The sequence below is a fragment of the Phoca vitulina genome, unplaced genomic scaffold (assembly GCF_004348235.1).
Source record: "Phoca vitulina isolate PV1807 unplaced genomic scaffold, GSC_HSeal_1.0 scaffold16, whole genome shotgun sequence".
Taxonomy (NCBI): Eukaryota; Metazoa; Chordata; class Mammalia; order Carnivora; family Phocidae; genus Phoca; species Phoca vitulina.
This window is the reverse complement of record NW_022589719.1, coordinates 32298105-32317353: the sequence shown is the minus strand read 5'-3', so window position 1 is coordinate 32317353 and position 19249 is coordinate 32298105. Positions and strand designations below refer to the sequence as shown.

At 57.8% G+C, this 19249-nt stretch overlaps 1 protein-coding gene and 1 non-coding gene across 2 annotated transcripts; one reads left to right on the top strand and one right to left on the bottom strand.

Moving 5' to 3' along the window:
• The first annotated feature begins 7549 nt into the window (after window positions 1-7549).
• Window positions 7550-10208, top strand: CD248 (CD248 molecule). The gene has a single exon (XM_032414450.1). It carries the CDS (start codon window positions 7550-7552, stop codon window positions 9872-9874), a length of 2325 nt encoding a protein of 774 aa, XP_032270341.1. The 3' UTR covers window positions 9875-10208.
• A 5045-nt stretch (window positions 10209-15253) lies between these two features.
• Window positions 15254-15383, bottom strand: LOC116638988. Its single transcript, XR_004300755.1, has one exon. It is a non-coding gene; the product is annotated as a small nucleolar RNA SNORA18 (small nucleolar RNA).
• Between the last annotated feature and the right edge of the window lie 3866 nt (window positions 15384-19249).

Here is a 19249-nt window from a genome sequence, read left to right as displayed (position 1 = left end):
GTGGTGAGTGCTACACAGGGATTCGGCGACAGACTGCTACCCGCGTAGCACCGCCAAGCCCCCCACTCAGACACAGTACGTGGGCTTGCTTCTCAGGCTGCACACGCATAGGAAGTATACACACGTGCACACGCACACGCACGCACGCACACACACACGTGCACACACACGCACGTGCACACACACGCACACACTTTCATACTTTTTTTTTTTTAAAGGTTTTATTTATTTATTTGACAGAGAGAGACACAGCGAGAGAGGGAACACAAGCAGGGGAAGTGGGAGAGGGAGAAGCAGGCCTCCCGCCGAGCAGGGAGCCCGATGCGGGGCTCGATCCCAGGACCCTGGGATCATGACCTGAGCTGAAGGCAGACGCTTAACCATCTGAGCCACCCAGGCGCCCCATACTTTCATACTTCTGATCATGCAGAAGATGTCCAAGCCCTGATCCCGACTAATCTCACTCCAGCCCGGGCCTATCCCAGCCACACTCAGCCATTCCAGTCCGTGGTGGACCCTGGTGGGGGCTGGAAGTTGCTGAGAAGACCCCCGTGGGGGTTGTGGCAACCCCAGTGGCCAGGAAGGAGGCAGAGGCCGGCAGTACTGGGCGGGGAGGCCTGAGCTCATCAGATTCCAGCCTGAGTGATTCACGGGAAGCGCCTGGGGAGGATCTGGGAGGGTGGGGGTAATGACCCAGGGGCTGGGGCTTTGGGGGCCTGGGTGGGCTTCCGACTAGAAAGGATCTTGGGTCCGGAGCAAGCCTCTAGTCTGGGAGGGGGCTTCCTGAAGGGTGGCCCAGCCTGAGGGGTGTCTGCTGGGTCCGGCCACTGGGAGGGCCTTAGGACAGGAGCTGAGCCCACAGGATGAGACAATCGGCCCCTCCCGCCCTCCCCACCCGGGGCCTGGGCCCCTGACCCCACGCCTTCCCAGCCCCAACAGCTGGGTGTCTTTAGCAGGGGTTAGGCCAAGGGTGGGGGGCAGGGGTGGGGTGACCTTCACGGCCATCTTGGCCCCTTGGGCCCTCAGGCCGGCAGCCGGAGTGGACCCCAGAGGCCCTGAAGGACTGGACCCGGCTGGCCCAGTCAGGGCTCACAGGGTTACAGACCCTCGCTGCCCTGCCAGGCGAGGCCTCTGCCAGAGAGCCGAGAACACACGGCTGTCCCAGCGCCAGGGATGTTTTCCTGCTGAGATGGAGCCCTCTGCTCCTGCCACCTCCTGAGCCCCCTGCCTCCCTGGCTGGGCTGATGCTCAGAGGACCCGGCAGCTCCTTCAGGGTGACAGGAAGAAAGGATGGGGCTGGAGGCAGGACAGGGGTTGCAGGAAGTGCCTTTCTTGGAACTCTGCACCAAAATAGCCTGTTCTGTCCCCACTCTAGGTCTCAGTGTCCCACGGGGGAGATAAGTGTCACCAAGGAGACCCTCACCAGGGAGGGGCCTGAGCTGACCTTAATCGGGCTTTGGCTCACCACCCCCTTCCCCTCTCCTACCTCCACTGGCCCCCACCAAGCCTGCTTCAGGCTCCGCTCCACTTTGAAGTCCTAACATAAATATCATGTCTGCTTGGGTTCCCCTTCCTGGCCTGGTCACAGCCCCCAGACCTGGCTCCCACCCCAGCCAGCCCTGGGGGTGCGTGCCGGGGGAGAGGAGGGAGGCCTGGACCACCCAGGGAAGGGGGCGAGCCAGAGACGCTGGAACAGGAATGGGGAGACAGGGGGCAGACACCAGAGGCGGACAGGGAAGATACGGAAGTGGGCAGAGAACAGAGAGACAGACCTGAAAAACCAACAAGGTGACAATCCTGGGGACAGGGGAGGAGAAAGAGAGACCCCAGAGAGTGACAGGAGCGCTATGGACGCCTGACTGCAGAGAGGGAAGAGAGAGGACGAGAAACAGTGCGAGGGACAGTGAGACCCCAGAGATCCCTGGGGCAGCGAGGGGGCAGGAAAAGAAGGGAAAGTTCCAAGGTGCAGGTGGAGACGGGGATGCTGACACTGGGTAGCAGAGGGAAGGACACAGGGGCTAACGGGTTCCCAGCATACAGGATTTGCAGTGCTGAGACCAGGAGAGTCCCCAGCAAACTGGGACAAGTTGGTCACCCTCGGTAGCAGGCTTCTGCCAGATGCCTCAGGGACCACAGAGTCCCCACCCTCACAGCCGAAGAGCAGCAGAGGAAGGACAGGAACAGCAAAGGTCCCAGCTGTCCCCTCCTGGGATCCCCAGACTCAGGTAGTCCCTGCTCTGCCTCCACTCTGTGACCAGGGGCAAAGCCTTGTCCCTCTCTGAGCTGGGAGGACACTGAGCAGAGCGGTGGGGCTGGGCCCTTCTAGCTCTGCGGTGGGCTCCAGGACGGCCATCCTTGTGGGCAGATGTGGCCAGATGTTCAGGCCAGGCATTTGCCAGGAGAGGGACTAGGGCCCCAGCTGTGCCCAGGTTGGGCGATCCAGGGGAGCCCTGTGTTTCTCCCCTCACAGCTGTGGGCCTGTGGGGACACACACACATCACCCAGCTGCGTGGACCCTCAGCAATGCCAGCCCCGGGCAAGCACGCACACTCACGTGCACACGGTCGTGTACAGACACCCAGGTACACCCATCAGCACACCCAGGCTCTCTCCGTGGTGGACGCCACCCCCCAGCCCCCTCCAGCTGTCAGAATCCCTTACCCCAGGGACCAGGCCTGGACACACCCCTTCTCCCCGGGCCCCACCTCCCCCCAAGCCTCCCCCTCCCACCCCGTCCAGTCCCCAGCACCGCCCCCCTTCCCGCGGTCTCTCCCATCCAGAAGCACACAGGGTGCGGCACCAGCACGTGGGGAGGGGAAGGAGGCCAAAATTGCTGCCCTCCCCCCAGACTGCCCTCCCTCCCCACTTCTGCCCTGGGACCTCTCCCACCTCCCCTCCTGCAGCTCCCACCCAAGACCAGGCGCCTCCTGCCCACCAGTTGGCCCTTCCTCCTGACAGCCTGAAGGCTGGGGTGGTTTGGGAAGAATTTAGAAATGGAGGGAGATGGGGGGATGGGGACAAAAGAAAAAGGAGGAAAGGAGGTGATTTGTACACAAAGCAATGTGCTGGCTCAGCAGCAGACTGTGGCAAGGCTCTAGGACGCCTGCCCAGGGGGCGCCCCCCAATCATCCTCAACCCCCCCATCCTGGCTGTTACACTGGGCTCTCTTCAGGCCAACCCCTCTGCAGGCCGCCTGCACCCCCACCCCCACGGGCCCACACATTGCATCCAAAACCACTGTCTGGCTTGTCCCAGTAGCTGGAAGACAAGGCTCCTTCTGGGAAAGTGGGCTTCTGTTCTCAAGCCCATCTTGAGGTGAGCTCTCACCCTAAGGGCCACGATCAGAGCAGAGAACTCCAGCCTCCTAACCCACACTGGGAGCAGAGCTTGGTGTCCAGAGCTGTCCCCACCCCTGCTAGGAAGACACCATGGCCTCGGGTCCCAACCAAGAAGACAGATTGTGGTACCAAGGAAGCATCACACATGATCCCTGCTAGTGGTAGTCTGAGCCGTCCTGCCCTCCGGGACCGCACTCCTACCGATCCCGAGTCGCATCCTGAGCCCACCATCCATCGTGGTGCGGCTCATTATGAATGAGCACTTCTGCCTGAATCCCTGTGGCCAGCCATGCCTCTCAACGTCTTCTCTTGTCCGCACACGCATACACTTAGCCATCTATCCATCCATCCACTTACTCCTTCCTCCATCCATCCATTATCCGTCTGTCACCCGACCCCTGCATCCACGCATTCTCCTACCTCACTGCCCTTCCACCCATGTGCACATTCATGCATTCACCCACCTATCCATCCACCCACCCATCATCCAAGCATTTACTGCATCCTTTAGCATCTTCTCTGCGCTAGGAGGGAAGCAAGATGAGTCAGGCTGAATGGGACTGGCAGAAAGAGTAAGACCGCAACCAGCCCCTCTCTGTCCCCTCACCCCCAGATCCCTGATGCCGTGCTGCTGCTTCCCCATCCTGACCAGGGTAGGAAGTTCCTAGGCTACCTCGACTCCATCTCTCCCAACCTGGATGGAAGCAGGGGAATGCTAGGCACCCAGGTGCGGCTCCAAGCCTCATTCTCCACCCACAAAATCCTTAGTTTTGTTGGGGTCAGAGGTGCCCCCGCTCATCTCTACCCCCACCCCCTCCTGGCTCAGCAGTCCCTCTACTTGCAAGTCAGCCCAGCCAGACCATCTGGAATTTGGCCTTTGACCCTCTTCCTCCTGCTTCTCTTGCCTGCCCCCCAACCCCTCACTCCAACTGAGGCTGGAGCCCTGACCTCTGATCTGACCTGCCTACTCGCCAGACGGCTTGCAGCCTCCCCTCAGACGCCCCAGCACGGGCCATTGCCCGAATTATGACTGGGCCCGCCACACCCTTGGATCAGGCTCTGGCCAGCCCCTAAGGAGCCTCCAGAGGCTGCCTCCCCCAGCCCGGCCCGCCCTGCTGCCCGGCTCTCCAGCCAGCTCCCTCCCCTCTCCCAGACTATTGCAACAACCTCCAGTCCCCCCTCCACCCACCACACACCAGCCACAGGGAACTCCCATCATACCTCTTCTCCAGGGCCCCCGTGATGGAGGCCAGTCTTTTAGGGGTAGCTTACTGCCTTCCAAGCCAGGCCTCTACCCCCTTTCTGACATTCCCTCTTCACTATTTACAGTCTCTCCAGACGTCCCTCACTCCAGTGGAGTCCTTTGGATTCTCCAAGGGCATCTTGAGCTCCCCCCTTCAGCACTGTCTAGGCTGTCCATCTTGCTGCCGTGCCTTCCCCCATCCTCACTTCCCGATGCCATGCCCGGCTCTCAGACAGGGCTCGGTGGCTCCTCAGGGCACAGCACACAGCAAGAAGAGAGTTGGAACGAAAGTCAGGCAGCCTTGATTCTAGTCCCAGCCCTGCCACAGACTAGCTCGGAGACTCCCTGGGCCTCAGTGTGCCCACCTGCGAAAAGGTTTGCTGATTTCCAGGGATCTCCCAGTTCTGAAATGGTCTGACTGCTGGGGAAGGCTGGGCAGGTGTGGGGAGCAGGTGGGCTTTGGCTCCAGATAGCGTCCTGGATTCCCCCAGCATGGCCCTGGGCCAGGTTCTTCATTTATCTGAGTCTTATTCATTCATTCATTTGACAGACCATACTGAGCAGCATTGATGGGCCAGGAACTTTTCAGGGTCTGGGGATACAATAGGGAACAAGACAATGACGCTGCCCTCATGGAACCCATAGTCTCCTAGGGCAAGAGTTCTCTGGGGGGGGGCATAACATTCAGCAGTGTCTGGAGACGTCTTTGATTGTCCCAACTGGAGGGATGCTACTGGCCTCTAGATAGAAGCCAGGCATACTTCTAAACATCTTACAATGCACAACGCAGTCCATACAAGAGGTAGATGTGGACCTGGTAAGTTTCACATACAGCTGAAGCCAGAGTACTTGGAGCAGAGGAGTGTGTGGGAGTGGGGTGAAGTTTGGGGGCAGACCACATCAGCCTGGAGGCCATGGCCAAGATGTTGGCCTGTCTTCTGAGCGAGATGGGGGCCCAGAGGGTTCTGAGCAGGGGAGTGACCAGATCTGTCTTGGGTTTTAAAGGGATCCCTCTGGCAGGATGGAGAAGGCAAGACAGAGACCAGAGGAGAGGCTGTTGCAAGATTCTGGATGGAAGGGGACAGTGGCAAGGGCCAGAGGTGGGTGGCAAAGAAGGTGGTGAGAAGCAGTCAGATTGTGGATCTATCCTGAAGGTGAAGTCAACAGGATTTGCTGGGAGATTGGATGTGGGGTGTGGGAGAAAGAGGAGTCAAGGATGATCTCAAGGCTTTGGGCCTGAGCCAAGGGAAGGATGCACTGCCCCATATTGACTTTCCTCTCATGAGAAGGGGGATCATTCTATACATTTCACAGATGTAGACCTTAAAAGAACGACCTTCCAGGCATATAGCAAGCGCTTCAAAAGCCCTCGTTCTCAGGGGGACTGGCCGGGTTGGCTGGGCCAGCCCTGGCACCGTAAGGTAATTAGCAAAGCTGCTCTGGTCTCCACCCCCGACCCAGAAGATTTGCTCAGAAGACTAAGGAACATTTGCCTCATACTTTGCAGCTGACAAAGCACATTTACCAACACGGAGAGCTGTGATTAGATAGCCCTGCTGAGCTGAAAAGCCCTGACACATTACCCCATTTTGTAGATAAGAAAAACGGAGACCCAGAGAGGGTTAGTGACTTCCCAGCGGTCACACAGCACATCAGTGGCAGAGCACTGAGGGACGGAGCCTCTCCTCCACGTCCCCACGCCCCGGCTCAAACTTCTGCTAAGAGTGCAGTGGGTGTTCACGGGTTAATCTGACAGCCAGCTCCCCAGGGACCATCCTGGATGATGGGCTCAGTGCACATGCCTCCAGAGGCCTCCAAGAGGGGCGGGCAGAGGACCCTGGCCAGGCCCACACAGCAGCCTCTGGGGGCAGGGGGAGCTCCACACATGGACGCCTGTGTCACATACACATGTATGTGTCATTGTGAGCTTCATGCCCATACATGGCCTCTCCCCAGCCTGTCCCCTCCCAGCCAGCCCTGCTCACCCTGCCTGCAGCCTAGCCCCTGCCTGCCCCCACCCCCGCACCCCCACCCCCGCCCCCATGCACCCTGCCCTTTTGCAGCAGGAGCCCAGAGAAGCATTTCCTGTTTGGGGGCTGCCTCCTCCCCCTCTAAGCCCAGGTTCCCAGGGCCCCAGGCTGAGCAGAGGTGAAGGGAGGGCAGCCCCCTGCCCCTCCTCCTTCCCCCCCCACACCCGGTCCAGCTGGAGCCAGGAAGCTTGGGGGTGGGGGGAGGTTGAGGCAGGAGTTTAGTTCATAAATGAGGGTGTGATGATACCCATGCCTGATGCCCGCATGCTCAAGGTGGATTCCATTCAGGGGCTGCACGCAGACGTGAGGGGGGTCTTGTGTAAGGGCAGGTAGGGTGCCGCACCACTTACGCATGTGCGTCAGAGGGGGTTAGCGCGTCAGACCATGAACCAGTCTGGGATGATGGGACAGTGTGTCAGGAGAGTGCTCCTGTGTGGGGAGAGGAGCGCGCACACACGTGTGTCATGTGAAGGGCATGAGTCAGAGCATGTTTCCACATGTATGACGAGCAGTTGGGCCCTGAGACAGTTCACAAGTGTGATGAGGTCGCTGTGTCCAGACTGGATCTCGGGCGAGTCTCTGGGAAGGGACCTCACCCCACGGCCAAGAGCCCCAGACTGCCCGAATTTTTCTGAGGGTCTTCCAGCCTCCTGGGCAGGCATTTCCCCCCTCTTCTCGACTTCCAGTCAGCTAGCTGCGCCTCCCCCCCCCCCCCCCCTCCAGCCCCCCCCCCCACCTCTGCCCCCCGCCCCACCGCTTCCTGCTCCGGCGGCCCCGGGGGAGCGGGAGCCGCGAGCTGGCAGCGGGCCCCGGCCCACTCCTTACAAGGCCTGAGCCCGGCCCAGGCCCGCCCCCCGGCCCGCCTGCCAGAGGCCCCGGTCCCTCCCCCTGTCAAGAGCGGCCGCGAGCCGGCCCCGGGCCAGTCGGGGGGCATCGCGATGCTGCTGCGCCTGCTGCTGGCCTGGGCGGCCGCGGTGCCCACGCTGGGCCAGGCCCCCTGGGCAGCCGAGCCCCGGGCCATCTGCGGCCCCGGCAGCTGCTACGCGCTCTTCCCTCGGCGCCGCACCTTCCTGGAGGCCTGGCGGGCCTGCCGCGAGTTGGGGGGCGACCTGGCCACGCCGCGGACCCCCGAGGAGGCCCAGCGTGTGGACAGCCTGGTGGGCTCGGGCCCGGCCAGCCGGCTGCTGTGGATCGGCCTGCAGCGGCAGGCCCGGCAATGCCAACCCCAGCGCCCGCTGCGCGGCTTCACGTGGACCACGGGAGACCAGGACACGGCCTTCACCAACTGGGCCCAGCCGGCCACAGGGGGCCCCTGCCCGGCCCAGCGCTGCGCCGCCCTCGAGGCGAGCGGCGAGCATCGCTGGCTCGAGGGCTCGTGCACGCTGGCCGTCGATGGCTACCTGTGCCAGTTTGGCTTCAAGGGCTCCTGCCGGGCGCTGCCGGCTGAAGTGGGCCAGGCGGGCCCGGCGGTCTACACCACGCCCTTCCACCTGGTCTCCACCGAGTTTGAGTGGCTGCCCTTCGGCTCCGTGGCTGCTGTGCCGTGCCAGGCTGGCAGAGAAGCCTCCCTGCTCTGCGTGAAGCAGCCCGAGGGTGGCGTGGGCTGGTCTCGGGCCGGGCCCTTGTGCCCGGTGGCCGGCTGCGGCCCGGACAACGGGGGCTGCGACCACGAGTGCGTGGAGGAGGTGGACGGTCGCGTGTCCTGTCGCTGCACCGAGGGCTTCCGGCTGGCGGCGGACGGGCAAAGCTGCGAGGACCCATGTACCCACGCCCCGTGTGAGCAACAGTGTGAGCCTGGCGGGCCGCAGGGCTACAGCTGCCACTGTCGCCTGGGGTTCCGGCCGGCCGAGGATGAGCCGCACCGCTGCGTGGACACGGACGAGTGCCAGATCGCCGGCGTGTGCCAGCAGATGTGCGTCAACTACGTCGGTGGCTTCGAGTGCTACTGCAGGGAGGGCCACGAGCTCGAGGCCGATGGCATCAGTTGCAGCCCCGCTGGGGCCATGGGTGCCCGGGCTTCCCAGGACCTAGGGGACGAGTTGCTTGATGACGGGGAGGATGAAGAGGATGAAGAGGATGAACATGAGGCCTGGGAGACCTTTGATGGTAGCTGGACGGAGGTGCCTGGGATCCCGTGGATGGAGGCCACGCAGCCGCCTGACTTTGGCCTGGCCTACAGACCTAGTTTCCCAGAGGAGGGAGAGCATCGGATGCCCTACCTGGACCCCACCTGGCCACCCCCACTTAGTGCCCCCAGGGTCCCCTACCACTCCTCAGTGCTTTCTGTCACCCGACCCGTGGTGGTCTCTGCCACACGCCCCACGCTGCCTTCTGCCCACGGACCCCCTATCATCTCTGCCACACGCCCGCCCCAGGCCCCTGCCCCCAAGCCCCCCATGATCCCTGCCAGGCACCCAGCTTTGCCTCCTGACCACCAGTTCCCCATGATCTCAGCCAACCATCCAGATCTGCCCTCTGCCTACCAACCCCCCATTATCTCTGCCACCCGCCCAGCACGGCCCCCTGCTCACCAGCCCCCAATGATCTCAGCCAAATATCCTGAACTGTCCCGTGTGTTCCCAGACACCCGGGTCACTGATACCCAGCCCACCGCTCATGTGCCTCAGATCCCTGCTAACCACACTCCTCTGGGTACCACTTCCAGTGCCCATCAATCCCTTGGCACCCCAGATGTCCCAGACCTCCAAGCCCAGGCCACCCACCTTCCCATTACCTCGACTGTTCAGCCCCCTCTGACCGCTACCTCCAGATCCCCTGTGCTCCCTGCCCATCAAGCTCCTGGGTCTTCTGCCACCCAGCCCCCAGCCCCCGACACTACCCTCACCTCAGAGCCCCCTCAGAGCCCCACTAACCAGACCTCATTCACCAGCCCTACACACCCCCATTCCAAACCCCCACAAGTCCCAAGGGAAGGTGCCCGTGACACCAAGGTGGGTCCCTGGATGCCCTCAGCAGCCCCCACAGCAGCCCCAACAGCCCTGGAGGAGGCCAGTCCGGCAGGCCACAGCCGGAGGGATGACCGGTGGCTGCTGGTGGCACTCCTAGTGCCCACATGTGTCTTCTTGGTGGTCCTACTTGCACTGGGCATCGTGTACTGCACCCGCTGTGGCCCCCACGCACCCAACAAGCGAGTCACCGACTGCTATCGCTGGGTCACCCACGCTGGGAGCAAGGGCCCAACAGAACCGATGCCCCACCGGGGCAGCCTCACAGGGGTGCAGACCTGCAGAACCAGCGTGTGATGGGGCGCAGCCCCCCCCTCTGCGGGGTAGGGGGAAGGGGCATGCGTTGGACACATGGCTCAGGCTGCACCAGGGACCCATGGGGGCTGCCCAGCTGGACAGAGGGCTTCCTGCTCCCCCCGGGCCCAGCCAGGCTCCTTTCTCAGTCAACTACCAGACTTGACTCTTGGGAACTCTGCTCCCCGGCCCAGCGCTCACGACAGAGGAGACGCCGAGGCCCCCAGGACCTCAGGGGGTGGGTGCTGGGGTCTTCTCCAATAAACGGGGTGCCAACCTCACCCAAAGTTCCTGACCCCCATTGATGTCTGAGGGGAGGGTCTGGGAGGACTCAGCAAAAAAGAGGGGACCTTCCTTCAGCTTGTCTGGGCCCCAAGGATATAAGGTAAGACCCCTTAAGGGAGGGTATGCTTCAGAGATTCTTGGGTAAACAGGAGCCCAGAGAGGGCAGAGCCTTGCCCAAGGTCACACAGCGAGCCCAGGAGTGGGAGGTTTGGCATGGAGTTTCATATTTGTTCCTCTTTTTTTTTTTTAAGATTTTATTTATTGGGGCACCTGGGTGGCTCAGTCGTTAAGCATCTGCCTTCAGCTCAGGTCATGATCCCAGGGTCCTGGGATCGAGCCCCACATAGGGCTCCCTGCTCGGCGGGAGGCTTGCTTCTCCCTCTCCCACCCCCTCTGCTTGTGTTCCCTCTCTCGCTGTGTCTCTCTCTGTCAAATAAATAAAAATAAAATCTTTAAAAAAATTATTTATTTATTTATTTGACAGAGAGAGAGAGCACAAGCAGGCAGAGTGGCAGGCAGAGAAGCAGGCTTCCCGCCGAGCAGGGAGCCCGATGTGGGGCTTGATCCCAGTACCCTGGGATCATGACCTGAGCTGAAGGCAGACGCTCAACCAACTGAGCCACCCAGGTGCCCCAATATTTGTTCCTGTTTTTACCAAAACTCCAAGTGGGGCTGAAAATGGGGGAGCTAGTGAGGGCTTCTGCTCAACAGGAGCCAAACTGGGATTTAGGAGTCAAAGTTAAGCTCTGGGTCTGGTGATTCTGGGGAGTGAAGGGTGTCTAGTGGGTGAGCTTCTGTCTTCTGGTACTTGCCATCCTATCCCCACAGGCTGCCCAGAAGTTGGCAGCTGGGGCCCAGGGTCACTCAAGGGTGCTGCCACTCCTCTGGGTTATAGGTGCTCTGAAGTTTCCCCTCCTCCCTGCTCTGGGGAGGAGGTGGGAGTCACTGCCTAGCAGGCTGGGATGGGGAGAGCACGGAACCTGGGAGAGCTATCCCATCTCCAGCTCCCTTGGCAGGCTTCTGAGCAAGGCTTGGGCCACATTTTGCGCTTCTCCATGTGGGTGGTGCTGGGTCAGAGAGAACCCAGATCAGAGCTTGAGCAAGTTGCTCAATGCTGAGGTGTCCCACGAATCCAGAGGGGATGGTCAAAGATCACAGCCTGCGGGAACCTGGCAAACTCCTTCATCCTGGGCTCACTGCCTTGGGGACCAGGAAAGGCGGGACCTGGGCTGGGGAGGCTCCGGTTCCCACTGCCTCTGTAATTTTTCAGTTGCAGTCTCTAAGGAGCCTCTAATTAGGACGGAGCAGAACCACCACGACCACCCAGACAGGAGAGGAGGGGTGGCCTAAAGGCCCCTTCCCTATCGGGTGCCCTATGCCACCCTCTGGCCCCAGGGCCTGGGCCTGAGCCGGGCCCCAGGGGACGGGTAGAGGAGGGGCCAGAACTGGGGACGAACCGGGGGCCGTGGAGGGGGTGGAGGGAACGCTATGCACCGCCCCCGGCCCCCGCTCTCATGTTCCCCTAACTCAAACCAGACGCCCCTGCCAGATCCTGCCCAAGTGTTTAACCTCGGAGACGCCGCTGGAGAGATTCAATGCATGAGAGTGGAGTCGCGGGGTGGCCTAGAGGCCTGGGTCTGAGAAGGAGGTGTGGGCGCAGCCTGGGGGGTGACAAATCCTGCCAGGATGAGACAGACTGGAGCTCCCTCCTGAGACCCTGGGCAGGGGATCCAGAGCACCCTCAGGGCAGGAAGGAGTTAAATGCACTGCTGTCGGAGGGAGGGGATGGGAGTGGGGAAGGGGGCCCAGAGCCGGCTCTTTGTCATCCCGTAATGAGCAACAGATGCAGAGCTGCGTGCGGGCCTAAACAGACTGCCTCCCAGCCCAGAACCCCCGCCTGCGCCCAGCCTGGGCTCCGCCCAGACCCGGAGCTGTGTCTTAGGCTCCGCCCATCGACTCTCCGACCCCTCCTCATCCAAGAGCGAACCTCACCAGCAGGCCGATGCCCGCACCATCAGACAGATCCCTCCTAGCTACGAGCCACGCCCACCTACTACTGTCAAAGTGCCCCTCAGGAGCTCTTCAGAAGCCCCGCCCACCAAAGCCACAAGCCTCGCCCCCTGCCAGCTCAGAGATTCTCGCAGAACCATTGCCCCGCCCCTCTGCTCTATCAGCTCCGCCCCGGCCGAGGCAGTAACAATGGCTCCGCCCACCAAGGCCATAAGCCTCGCCTCCTCAGGGCGGCTTGCGCAAACTGGCAGTTATTAGTTCCCGCTTCCTGGAAGTATAAACTACGCCCAGAGTTTACACTTTCTCCTCACTCCGCGTTGCGTGCCCCGCATAACAGAACCACAAGCTCCAACCCTCCTCGGAGCCGGAGACCCGGTTCACGAGTGCAGGGAATTCCGCAGAGACCTTTCTCCGTCCGGGACAGCTGCAAATTCCGCCTTCCAGGAGGTTACGGGTTCCCCTTAAGCTCCTCTCCAGGCTCCGCCCCCAGTTACAAGTCCCGCCCATTCACAGCCGTTCAAATCGCAGGGGCGGGGCCCCTTGCTGGGAAAAGAGCTCCGCCCACGTCTGGCTAACACTTTCCCTGCACACTGAGGTAATGGCCCACCTACAGAGTCCTCGGGTCCGCCCACTAAGGATACCCACAAACTCCACCCTGACGATCCCTTAAGTCCCGCCCACCCAGAGCGCCTCTTGCCGGGGGCTTCTCGCAAAAGAATCTGCCCACGCAGAGAGCGTAACCCAACCTCTTCTCAGGCTCCACCTATTGTGAATGCATAGCCACGCCCACCTATAGGTTCCACTTTCGCGGGAATCCGGGGCCCGGGACTCCCAAAGTCGCTCACCGCCTTCTGAATATGCTCAGACTAGTGTGGATCCGAACTCCGTATCCCTGACCAGGATGCCCCGAACCCGGCCCTGGCACCCCGTCTCCTTCCCTACTCACGGTTTCCGGTCGCCTAGATTGCAGGTTCTCAGGAGGGAGCTCTGAAATGAGTTCGAAAGCCCGACGGGAGGCGTGGATGAATGGGCCTTTGGCGCCACCTGCCTTCGGCGCCTGGGCTTGCAGCCACCGCGAACCTGGCCCCTCTCCCAAAGCACCTTTTTTTTTTTTTTTTAAGATTTTATTTATTTATTTGACAGAAAGAGACACAGCTAGAGAGGGAACACAAGCAGGGGGAGTGGGAGAGGGAGAAGCAGGCTTCCCGCTGAGCGGGGAGCCCGATGTGGGGCTCGATCCCAGGACCCTGAGATCATGACCTGAGCCGAAGGCAGACGCTTAACGACTGAGCCACCCAGGTGCCCCGTCTCCCAAAGCACCTTAAGGCCCAATAAATACTTGCTTAATTTATTAAATGTTCGTGTTATTCAGATATTGTCCGCTTCGGCAAATATTTGCCCCCAGCAAAACAGCAGATCCACTCGCATGGGTCCTCTGTCGTATTTGGAAGACCCCAAGGGGGTCTCTGTGAGCTGAAGAGGCCCCCGCCAGTCTTTACAGCGGCTGCTGGGACTCTTGCTGTACCTTGCCCACGAATCCCGTTTCCCAGGGGCGAAAGCACGGACTCTCACCTGAATCCTTAGGGCTGGGTCCTCCCCGCCCCCAACTAGTGCTCCAAAGTGTGGACACCTTCTTTAGAAGTGTGCCTTTGGCAGGAGGGAGTGAGTTTGGGCTCACAGACCCTCATGTAGAAGCTGAGAGTCACAGGTTTGGGAGCAGGATTGATCTCAGGGCAGATCTCTGTATCAGCGCTCATCACTACATTTGCAAATATTCACCTGCTCACTCCCACACTAGACTGGGGCTCCAGGAGTCCAGGACACTCTGGAGTTCGGTACCAGGGGCTCAATGTAATGTTTTTCAAACATTACTGGGACAGATGAGGCTTGTGGCTTTGGTGAAGGGGGCAGCACTAACATCTACTGAGTTCCAGTAGGTACCAGCACCCAGCTGGACACCCTTCACTTCCTGCATCAGGCATTGCTTCCAAGCAACTCAAAGTCTGGGGAATAAGATGCTTTCCAGATGGGATTCCAGTTCTGGCGCCCTGGCCACTATGAATGGGAGTAGGGTTTGGTGCCAAATAATAATGAAAATAATACTGAATGCTTGCAGCAGAGATTGTCTGCCTCATCCTATTCTAAGGGCTTTACATGTCTTTACCCACTTGAGGTCCAGAACCCCCATGCAGTGAGTGCCACTCTCACCATGATTTGCAGATGAGGAAGCTGAGGGCACTTGCCCAAGTGCCTTGCATCAGGCCATTCACCCTATTTGACCAAGTTAGTAAGTGGAGGTTTGAACCCAGATAGATTCCGTGATCTTCAATCCTAGACCAGAGCCAGTCCATAATGATAGCCGTGTCTCTGATTAGAAAATGCCCACCTCCCAGGGAACTTGCCTTTTTTTTTTTAAGTCAGTACATTTTTATTTAAGGAATTTTATGTGATTCCTTCCACTGCCAATCACCTTAGTTCCTCCCAAGTCAGAATCATAATCTTCAAAATAGCCCTTTTAAAAAGAACTTTTGTTCAATTCACAGTTGTCACTGTCAGTTCACAATTCTCCACGATGGGCTTCTTTGATCTCCACTTGGATATGGACATACTTCAGAAATTCCCCACCTATAATCTTTGGAATCCAATTTCTTTACTTTAGGGCCACATTTAGGGGCAGAGTAGATGGATCTTTCTGGTTCTCAATTTCAGGCAGTCTCTAAACATGAATAAGTTCAAATCATATTCACCCCTGAATGATCACACCCTAGAATTGTACAGATTGTTGGGATACGCCAATACCTAAGACTTAAAATATTTCACTGCAGGGCACCTGGGTGGCTCAATCGGGTAAGTATCGGGCTCTTGGTTCTGGCTCAGGGCCAGAGTCTCATGAGTCGTGGGATCGAGCCCCCAGGGGAGCCCCACCCACCTGTGCCAGCTCTGGGCTCCTCTGGGAGTCTGCTGGAAGATTCTCTCTCTCTGCCCCTCCCCCTACTCGTGCGCGCACGCTCTCTCTTAAATAAATAAAAATTTTAAAAATAAAATAAAATGCTTGATTGTTAGGTCTTTCGCATAGCTTTAGCAGATAGGTGTCTTGTAGTTCTTTCCCACAGATCTAACATGTAGTTCTGTGAATTAAGGAAACCACACATCTACTCTCTGAGGCATTTCCAGCGATGTAGGTCTACAGAGAAAGCCCCACCGGGTCGACCTCAACAGGGGGAGCTTGCTTTTACCAAGGAGGCTGCAAGGTGTACACTCCCGGGCTGATCGTGCTTTGATGATATTGGCAAACGAGGCGTTACCCGTGACCGTGTGGGATCCAGACGAGGGGTCCGGTCCGGGCGCAGTTTTAGGGCATCTGGCAGTGGCCAGGCTTTAGCATGGTTTTGGTGAGTTAAGGGATTTCTCTCTGGGAGGCAACTAGTCATGGCTGAGAGCAGGCACTCTGCACCAGACAGCCTTGCTTTGATTCCAGCTCCACGACTCAAGGGCTGGGGAGTCTTAGGCAGGTCCTCTAATTGCTCTCTGTTTGTCTCCTCATACGAAAATGGGCATCCTAGAGTAGCCACCCTAGCCACAATAATCTGTCGGAGAGAAGAAAGGACTCGTTAGGAGGAGAGTCAAGGTTTGCTGCTGGAAGCCAGTAAAAAGCTTCAGGGTGACTGCCCAGACTTCTACAAGAAGTGCTGTCTGCTTTAGCTGGCTCAGGAGAGCCCTGAAGACAGAGTCCAGAAACTGATCGTGGGCGGGGGCGCCTGGGTGGCTCAGTCCGTTAAGCGTCTGCCTTCAGCTCAAGTCAGGATCCCAGGGGCCTGGGATCAAGCCCTTCGTCGGGTTCCCCACTCAGCGGGGAGGCTGGTTCTCCCTCTCCCTCTGCTGCTTCCCCTGCTTGTGCTCTCTCGTTCAAGTAAATAAATAAAATCTTTAAAAAAAGAAAAAAAAAACCCTGATCATGGGAGAGCCGAATCAGCACAAGATGAAGTCCCAAACCCACTAAATCCCTATAGCAGAGGTTCTGTCTCCCTTGGTTCGTGGTATCCTCCACATCCTGAGTACCTCAGTGGGTTTTTCATGGCACTCCTGGGCCAAAAACATGCCTCACAGTTCCATTTAATAAATACGAGAAGTACTTGTATTTTTTAAAAAGATTTTATTTATTTATTTGAGGGAGAGAGAAAGAGGGAGGGATTGGAAGGAAGAGCATAGGGAGAGGGACAAACAGACTCCATGCTGAGTGTGGAGCCCGACTTGGGGCTCGATCTCACAACCCTGAGATCAGGACCTGAGCCAAAATCAAGAGTCCAACGCTTAACAGACTGAGCCACCCAGGCACCTCCAAGAGGTACTTGTATTTTAGTACCTCAGTAGTCATTTGAAAGAATAATACACATACATTGAAAGATAGAAGCAGATTTTTATTCTTAAGTAATCACAAGCACCTGCCAGGAGGACACAGTGTGCTGCTGGGCACTGCACAACTTCTCAAAACTTGGAATCAGATTGGACGTCGCCACTTTCATTTCCTGTTACACACTGACTTTCCCAATAGTATTTGCTTTTGATTGTGGCCGCTGCCAAGAGCCCAGATTCACAGAGATATTATGTCATCAAAAGGCACGCAGTGCGATCCAATGTTGAAACTGCGAACTGCCTCAATCCAGCAGTTTGCCAGTTGTCTGACAGATGTCGGGTATTTCTGCATTTCTCTCAAAGTTTTATAGTATTTTATGACTTCCTGTGAGTTTGCTGCAGTGTGGCAGGCCCTACATCAAAGGAAAGGTCTTGTTCGACAGCCGTATCCCGATGGAGGACACTTGGAGAGCCGGGAGGAAGGTTCGGGATTGGGGATGCCTACACCCCTTCCCCCCTTTCTCTGCTCTACTGCCGGGTTGGCCCCGTGGTGGCTGGTGATAGGGTGGAAATGGAAACCAAAATGGGCCTGTGGGTGCCGTGCAAAAGTCAGGTTGGGAAGACAATGTCACATCCAGGATGAATGATGGAAGACAGCGAAGAGCATGCAAACCTGGAATTTGGGGGTGCGCTACCAGGCAGCAGAAAGGAACTCTTCGGGTCTTGACACATGGATTGGGGGTTGCTCAGGGAAAGGTTGATTTTCTTGCTCTAACACAGACATCTGGTGGCAGCTTTTTCCAGAGGGTTCGCTCCAGCCTGGACCTAGCATTGGCCCACACTACGAAGAGTCAGACTTGGAATACTTACGGAGAGAAGAATTGCAAGACTTGGGGAGAAAGGAAAGGTAGAGTCAGTCTATCCCAACCATTAGCTGCCCAGTCCACAGACTGATGCTTCACCAGGCCCCAGTGATTCTCCATTCTCTGTGGCCACTGAAAATAGGCTGATCAAAGAAACCCCCAAAGGGCTGGTTGAAATGGGTGCTGCACCTGGATATTTCACAATAATTTCCCCACTTCAAGGTCCTTAACTTTATTATTTATTATTATTTTTTAAAAAGATTTTATGTATTTATTTGACAGAGAGAGAGAGAGCACAAGCAGGGGGAGCTGCAGAGGGAGAGGGAGAAATAGGCTCTCTGCTGAGCAGGGAGGCCAACACAGGGCTCGATCCCAGGACCCTGGGATCACCACCTGAGCTGAAGGCAGATGCCCAACTGACTGAGCCACCCGGGTGCCCAACTTTATTTTTTTTAAAGATTTTATTTATTTGAGAGTGAGAGAGACAGTGAGCATGAGCAGGGGGAAGGACAGAGGGAGAAGCAGACTCCCGGCTGAGCGGGGAGCTGGATGGATGTGGGGCTCCATCTTGGAACTCCCGGGATCATGGCCTGAGCCGAAGGCAGATGCCCAACCAACTGAGCCACCCAGGCGGCCCTAAGGTTCTTAACTTTAATCACAGCTGCAAGTCCCTTTTTCCATGTAGGGTAACATGTTCACAGGTGCCGGAGACTAGAGAGTGGACACATTGGGGGCCACCATTCTGCTTACCACACTTGGAGACCAGGAAGATCGTTCTAGATTGGTGTGAGATCCCACTAGCCACGGGGAACAGGTCCTGCAGTGGAGCATCCAGTAAGTCCGACAGAAGAGAAAGCCCACTTTTTGTTGTTGGCTTGTTTATGAGAGAGAGAAACTGCCACCTGAGAGCTTCCAGCCACTTTATGCTGCAGTCCAGACAGCTGGGAGAGCCTCCACTCGGAGGGGCCCTTGCTGCCTGTGACCCCCCAACAGTCATTCCTGGCCATGTGGCTGTGTGGCCAGAGGGGGACGGTGTGCTACCATAGCAATGTCAGGAGACATTTCTGGCTTTGGACTTCATTCAGGAACCATCTAGACCACCCGCCCCGTGCCTCTGTGGCCATCCCTCTCTTGCGGGCCTTTGAGGTTTTCTCCTGCCTTTTTTTTTTTTTAAGATTTTATATATTTATTTATTTATTTGAGAGAGAGAGTGAGAGTGAGCAGGAACCAGGGGAGGGGCAGAAGGAGAGGGAGAAGCAGGCTTCCCGCTGAGCAGCGAGCTCAATGCAGGGCTCCATCCCAGGACCCCGGGATCACGACCTAGGCCAAAGGCAGATGCTTAACTGACTGAGCCACCCAGGCGCCCTGACATGTTGTGCTTTTATAACACATACACTGAAATTCTTCTACTGAGGGGCGCCTGGGTGGCTCAGTCGGTTGAGCATCTGTCTGCCTTCAGCTCAAGTCATGATCCCAGGGTCCTGGGATCGAGCCCCAGTCGGGCTCTCTGCTCAGTGGGGAGCCTGCTTCTCCCTCTGCCTGTGCCCGCCGCCCCGCCGGCTTGTGCTCTCTCTCTCTCTCTCTGTCAAATTAAAAAAAAAAAAAATCTTCGAAATTCTTCTACTGAAAGAATTCAATATTTTTATTTTGGTCTCTTTCATTTTACAAGTTTCAAAAATAGCAGTCAAAGAGAAGAAAAATACGCCAGTCTTTTGGAGTAGGACCCCAGGTTACTGAAAACCAGTTGATTTGGGTCTGAGCTGACATTCTGGACAGAAACTCCTCTTTGGTGGAGATGTACATACAGCCTCGGGCCCGTGGTGTGCATTTATCAATTTGGCCAGTCTGTTTTTCTTTCTTTCTGTGG

Excerpts from the sequence above, each read along its gene's own strand:
- CD248 (XM_032414450.1), top strand. The coding sequence starts at position 7,550 with ATGCTGCTGCGCCTGCTGCTGGCCTGGGCGGCCGCGGTGCCCACGCTG.